Raw genomic sequence first — 7257 nt, 5'->3', positions numbered from 1 at the left:
ATATCTTATCTCTTCATACCCATTATGGCCACCATAAAAAAAAAAAAAAAAAAAAAAAACATAAAATAAGTTTAGCATGGTAGCACAAGCTGTTAATCCCAGCACTCAGGAAGTCAAGGTAGGAGAATTTGAGTTCCACGCTAGCCTGGGCTATAACGCAAGTTTTGGGCCAACTTGAGTTGTAGTGAGACCCCAGTGCAAACAGACATGACAGACAGACAGACAAAAATAATAATAAAGAATTACAAATATTTGGGCTTCAGAGAAGGTTCAATGGATAAGTTCTTACAGAATCTGAGTTTGGTTCCCAGCAGCCTCGTGGCAGCTCATGATCTGTACCTGGTCATGATCTGTACCTACAGTTCCAGGGGATCTAATGCCCTCTTCTGGCCTCTGCAGGCACGAGGCTTTTGTGTAGTACACAGACATATATGCAGGTAAAACACAAGTCTTGGCAGGAATGTAGAGAAATTGGAACCCTTGTGACTGAGTAGGAACACAAGATGATACAGTCACCGTGGAAACCAATATAGAGATTACTTAAACAAAACAACTGGCACTGAAAAGCAGCTGAGAGGTGGGAGGTTTACTGCATCCAAGGAGAAGCAGGGCTGGGCTTCCCGGGCTTTGGGGCACAGGCCAACCACTGCAGAGGGCGATGTGGTCCCAAATAGCAAATGGCTGCTAGCAGCCACAGAGCAGTGCAAAGCCCAAGATCACCGCTCCATACTGCTTCTTCTCCTAACACTTCCTTCCAGATTTTTCTTTAGATACAGATATTTGGGTTTATATTCTGTCTTCCAGATCCCACTATTTTGTTGATATTGGCCTAATAATTATTTTCCACATTATTACAATGCACTTATACATTTCATTTTTATTAGATAAAATGTTTTAAATAGATGCACTATATATCTGGGCATAGCGGTGCATGCCTATGACCCAGCATTGGGAAGGCAGACACGGGAGGACTGCTGCAAGTCAAGGTTATCCAAGTCTGCTCTTTAAAAAGCCAGAGATGGTGGCGCACACCTTAATCCCAGCACTTGGAGGCAGAGGCAAGTGGGTCTCTGAGTTCGAGGCCAGCCTGGTCTACAGAACAACTTTTAGGTTAGGCAAGGCGACACAGAGAAATCCTGTCTTGAAAGGAAAACAAACAAACACATAAATACACACACAAAACCAATAAACCAACCTCATGTAGCAGTGCGGGGGTTTAGCTCAGTGCTGGAGCATTTGACTGCAAAACAGTAACTAGCTTTAGGATATTTGGATACTTCCTAATTTTTCATTTATGAACCTTTTTGTTTTTTAAAAAATTGATTTTCAAAGTCAACTTACTTATGTCATAAACCCAAAAATTATATAATTTGCTTTACCTTAAACTGTGGCTTTTCAGAAGTTGTTAATAAAACGTCACTGAATAATCTGTAAGAAAAGAAACAAATGCATAAGGCCCTGGGTTTAATCTCAGTCCTGGGTGTACTCTCAGAGCAGGGCAGGGCAGCTTACCACCTCTGAGCCCGCCTGAGCCACCACTCAAGTCTGTCAGCAAAGGCAAAGGTGCTTCCAGGTCACTCAGTGTCCTCAGAGCTGTTTTTAGGGAGGGACCAGGTCAATTTATACTTGACACTATGGGCCATATATTTTAAAAAGTTGATAAATACCAGTTTGTAAAATGTTTATATATTTTTAACAGATGTTCCTAAACAGAACTATTTGGGTTTTTTGCCTCGAAAAGGCGGTTTATTCTAGAACTTAGTATATCTTAAATTGTCCTGATTGGACTCTAAGACATACTTCATTCTAAAACAGCAGTTTCTGGCGTGCATTAATTCTTTCTTCCAAGGTATGTTACCAGAACAACAGCAGGAGGCACTGTGGACTGCTGTGGTTGGAAGGACTGCACTAAGTGGCTTAGTGCTCTTAATGTGAGATTCTGTTGAGACAGACTGAAGTTCACCCCACACAGAAATGATGAACGCCTTTTCCGCATCCTTCTCGAATCCTGGCCCTCCCCTGCCATTTATCCACTGACTTCCAGATTTTCACTAAACACAAGACACACCTCTTCAAAGCGGAAGCCCATGGGGTGGAATGTTCTGGGGAAGACAGAATACCTGTCTTGATGCTGAGGCTGGGAACAAGCACAGAGCCCTGGGGAGACGATGCAGGTACACACCAAAGCATGGCAGCCTCACCCACTGCTCCCTGACTGAGTGCTCTATGACCCAGGAGTCCGTGGCAAATGTTGTAGGTTTTAAAGTAGATCTATTTTCTCATATGTATGTTGTTATTAGTGGCTGTTGATTTGGAAACAGATGCTGCAGTGTCACGTCCGTGGACAAGGTCCTGTTTCTTCTGATCATCAGCTTCCCCAGGGGGAAAAAAGTGCCTGGCCTATAGCAGGCCGTCTAACCAGGTAGGAGGAAGGAGTGAGGGCCCTGTAGTGCAGCCCCTGGCTGCACTTTGTCCCCCACCTTGTTTGCTGCTGTTACTTCCTGGATACCTTTGTTATACAACAAGCTGGTGCAGACGAAGCAGGGCTAGGGGACCTATGTCCTTCTGGGAGGAAGAATGAAGCTGAGAGCCATTCACAGGGTTGTCTGACTTCAGTTACATCACCTTAACCCCTGCATGAAGGAACAACACCTTACGCGTTCCATTCCTCACAACTGTGCTAACAGGAAGAGGTCTTCTGAGTACAAAACCCTCGGTACAAGGTTTGGTACACACTAGCTATTTAACAGCTCGTGCTCAGAGATGAAATAAACAAACAAAAGCAAAGGAGCCCAAGAACACACCACTTTCTTGTGGAGGGCAGGCCCGCCAAGGCCTGATAGGTACCCAGCTGGTGGCTGGGGCAGGACCAGCAGAGAGAAGTACCAGGGAGAACCCTCCTATTGTATTTCCTAAATTAGGAGTTTAACAAACACACACACACGTGTTAATGGTGATGGCACACGTGAAAAGGACACTGGATTTCCAGGACAGCAACTGGACTAAGCAGAGTGGTCACAAGGGTCATGGTATCATACTGTAAGTGACTGACAGCAAGTTGGTCACTTCAACTCTGCAGGGACCAAATTGAGTCATTACCATGGCACCAGGCTCTGGGCACAGTGGTCCAAGGTTCAGCACAGTTATCAAGATTACAACCAATGCATATGATTGACTTACGGCATCTGTAAGAGCCGGGAGACGGTAGGCATGCCGTTTTTACAGGCTTCACAAGACAGCGTAGACTCCAACACGGCCACTTGAAATGAACAGATACACATTTTAGTGCCACAGAACTCTGGAAGACCCACTTGGTGAGGAAAAGTTTGGCATCTTTTTGCAACAACTGTCTGCAGGCTGATCAGGACACTGTCAAAACTTCACATACAGACAGATGGCATATGTGGGGGATGGGAAACGCTGCCATTATCAATGACTCAGAAGACATGCCTCAGAAACCACATGCTGACAGACAGCTAAGTCTACTCCGAGGAGAAATGGAGGAAGGCATCAAGATAGTAGTGTTCTTACAGCTGTTCTCTTTAGAGAGAAGTGAACAGTACACAAAAGCAAAATTCAGAACCTGGTTTTAACGCTTGCTTTTAATGGAGACCAAGACATAAAATGCCAATTGCTGACAGCTTGTCATCCAACACCTTGATGTTATAAACGAGTGACCAGACTCTCATACCCACAGGTTACTGTTTAGTTTCAGCTGTTCAAACTTGACAGGAAACAGTACCAGGGTGTTTTTTCACTTTCTCTCTTGATTTGGTTTTTTGAGAGAGTTTCTCTGTGTAACAGCCCTGGCTGTCCTGGAACTCACTCTGTTGACCAGGCTGGCCTCAAACTCACAGAGATCTGCCTGCCTCTGCCTCCCGAGAGCTGGGAATAAAGGTGTGCAGGACCACACCAGGTCCATGTCTGTTCTCTTGAATTGCCTCGTTTGGCATAGTGAAGACTGACAGAGTGATTGCATATTCCAGTGTCCCCAAAGCTACCTTGGGCTCTCTTTCTTCCAGCCTTGAGCTCTGAGCTGGCCATTCAAGGATGGGATGATCTAAGATGAGTTTGCACCGCTCCTTATGCCTCACCTGTCCTTCCATCCTCCTTAGTCTCCTTGGGTAAGACTGTAACAGCCCCTTGAACAACCTGCCTGGAATCTGGAGGCCTGGCTCGGCAGGCTAGGCCCTTATCTTCCAGACCTCCAGCCATGGCTCTTGAGTTCCTTTCAATTCCCACTCCTGCTTGGATGGGACTCTCACACTTGCCTGGCTCCTCAAGTTTGGCTTCAAGTTGCCTGACCCTCACTTTGGCTTCTGATTAAAACCCAAGCTGGCCACAGTTCTCTTTACAGTGTTCTCCTGCCTTCAGAATTATAGTGCAGTTTATAGAAGTTTCTCCAGAAGTTTCAGACAGATGAACAGATAAACCATCCATGTTCACTGCTCTCGCTGGCAAGCATGACAACTTGCTCTCCATCTTTCTTGGAGTTTGGTAAGAGCTTAAGCAGCTTTGCAGACTACCAGATCCCAGCAAACCCCACTGCCGAGCCCTGTACTGACCCACAGCCAAGGATGACGCAGGAGGAAAGGAGTCCACAGGCACGGAGTCGGGAGGTCGTCCATAAGTCATTTCATAGAGTAAGTGGCCAAAACAGTGCACATCTACACTTTCCAATGTCTGGGAAAGAAAGAGCAGTGCCATGTTCAACCTTCAGTCACTGGCCCTCACTGCCCCTGCCCAGGCTTCCATGGAGAAACAAGGCTCAGGGCAGCCTCATTCCCAATGTAACTCCAAAGCCTTTTTAAAAGGCTCACACGGCATCCTTCTGACTTAGGCTATAGGTCATTTTCAATCAATGATTTTATTTACATCCTTGTCCCACCATGTCATCTTTGCTTCTTAGAGATCCAGCAATGCTCCATAGGAGAAATAGGAGCAAGATATACTCCAACTGTATTTCCCACTGCTTAATTCACAGAGTAATCTGACCTAAATGCAGACCTGTCATGACTGCCACAACTCACATTGATTTTCCTGAATTGTGTGAAGTAGGATCGGTAGAAGGAAGGAAGACCCAGCAGTGAGTTTTCGAGGTCTAGCAGCCGGCAAGTGTTGCCATCCAGCATCACATTGGCTGCATGGAGATGGCCGTAAGGGAATCCCTTGTCATGAAGAAACTTTAGTACCTATTAAAGAAGATGTGCAGGTTAACTGTTCCCAATTTACTCACATATAACAAAGGGTAAACTCATGGTTTAAATAATTTTGGAAAAAACAAGATGGCTCAGGTTAAAATGTGCTGGCAACTGAACCTGACAGCAATCCTTGGGGCAGACATGGAGAAAAGAAAGAAACAATTCCCAAACGTTGTCCTCTGACCTGCACACATGTGCTATGACATGCACACACCCACAGGTAAACAAACAAATAAATGTAAAAAGAAAAAGGCATCTGAAGCCGGGCCTGGAGCTCGAATCAACTCTCGAGCAAAACCTAATTACTGTAAATGAAATCCAGCAGGCCACTGAAGACATCCCCACCCCCCAAAATGCCAACTCTGATGAGTTCGTTGGAAAAAAGAATGATGACACAGACTCTCTCATAGCCGTGAGACTGTCGGGCACACCAGCGAGTTTCCTCTTTTCCCAAGTGAAGAGAATTAGGTTGGAGGAAACAGCTCTAATGCCCAAAGACTCTGATTTGAGAACTTTCTGGTCCCAGCAGCCAGCTCTTTTCTGAGGCTGTCCTGTTCCACCTGTGTGGATTCATAAAGCTATGGCATCAGTGTCTGTGCCATTCACGAAGGAAAAGGGGTTAAGGTGAGAACTTCTCCTATTTGGTGTTTAGTAATAAAAATACAAAGTAGAATTCTGGCCTCTCTACAAAAGCAAAATTCTCAACTTCCATTAAGATAAACAGTGACTCAGCAAAAGATACCTGATATGTCCCCACGAGGACTTGGGGACTAGAGCTTTAAAAATTTCATCCTTTAAGAAATCTTACCAGGTATTGTGGTGCACAACTTTGATCCCAGCACTCAGGAGGCAGAGACAGGAGGATCTCTGAGTTTAAGGCCAATCTGGTCTACAAAGTGAGTTTCAGGACAACAGAAAAAGATACTTGCTGTTGACTTCCGGCCTCCACATGTATATATATAGACAAGTATATCCCTACACAAAAACAGGGTATGTATGTATGTATGTAGCTATATCTTTATATAGAGATATCTGGATGGATGGATGGATGGATGGATGGATGGATGGATGGATGGAGATATAAAGAACATGGGATGAGGGTATGCTTAACTCTCTACTGATGGAGTTGTGAAATCCAAGAAGCCTAGAGAAATTATGTAGAGAGGATGACATGGACAAAGCTGGCACTCCTTCCTGCCTCTCTTTCACCTCCATTTCACTCTTAGTGTTGAAGATCACTTTGTGCCTTGGAATAATAAGAACGCACGGTCCTTTGAGCTATATCTCCAACCCAAATGGGTTCCGTAAAGAAGACGTATGGAGTCAGGCATCTTGGCACGTGCCCTTGATCCCTAGCATGCAGAGGCAGGGCAGATCTCTGAATCCGAGATCAACCTGGGTCTATGGAGTGCCTTCCAGGTCAGACAGAGCTACACAGGAAGACCTTGTCTCAAAACAAACAAGCAAAACATATATGTCCCAGCAGATCAGTAGCTGACAATGTTTGTCGTCGAAGCCTGATGACCCGAGTTCAATCCCTGGAACCCAAGTAAAGGGATCTCACGTAGCATGGCTTGTATGTCCTCATTCATACAATAAAAACGAAGCTTACAAAGAAAACAATCGTGGCGCAGACATAAAGATCAGCCCAATAACCCAAAGATGACCTAGTAGCCAAACTTTTGGAATTTATAGATCTAAATTATTATCACCTTTATATCAAATATTTGTTCGTGGGAGGAAAATATAGCAATGTTATCCAGTATTATATATCAAGTTATATCAGTATATACCAAGTTATAGATAATACAACAATGTCTCTGATTTTGGAAAGTACACAAGAATTTTCCCATTAAGAAACTGTCATTCCAAGACGAGAAAGAAATTAGGGAAACAACACCCTTCACAATAGTCACAAATAATATAAAATACCTAGGTGCGANTCTAACTAAGGAAGTGAAAGATCTGTATGACAAGAACTTCAAATCCATAAAGAAAGAAATTGAAGAAGATCTCAGAAGATGGAAAGATCTCCCATGCTCATGGATTGGCAGGA

At 44.4% G+C, this 7257-nt stretch overlaps 1 protein-coding gene across 6 annotated transcripts in view; it reads right to left on the bottom strand.

Moving 5' to 3' along the window:
- Pxk (PX domain containing serine/threonine kinase like) overlaps positions 1-7257 on the bottom strand; it is a 68975-nt gene that overhangs the window by 15276 nt on the left and 46442 nt on the right. For all 6 annotated transcript variants that reach the window (XM_021203155.2, XM_021203141.2, XM_029541852.1 and 3 more), the window contains exons 10-13: positions 5031-5192; positions 4566-4683; positions 3181-3259; positions 1380-1428 (exon numbers count right to left, since the gene is read on the bottom strand). In XM_021203155.2, coding sequence (XP_021058814.1) covers positions 1380-1428; positions 3181-3259; positions 4566-4683; positions 5031-5192 — 408 coding nt within the window. The remainder of the gene's footprint in view (positions 1-1379; positions 1429-3180; positions 3260-4565; positions 4684-5030; positions 5193-7257) is intronic.

Source organism: Mus pahari, chromosome 8, assembly GCF_900095145.1.
Source record: "Mus pahari chromosome 8, PAHARI_EIJ_v1.1, whole genome shotgun sequence".
Classification (NCBI taxonomy): domain Eukaryota; kingdom Metazoa; phylum Chordata; class Mammalia; order Rodentia; family Muridae; genus Mus; species Mus pahari.
The sequence above is the reverse complement of the archived record's forward strand: the minus strand, read 5'-3'. Positions and strand labels throughout refer to the sequence as shown.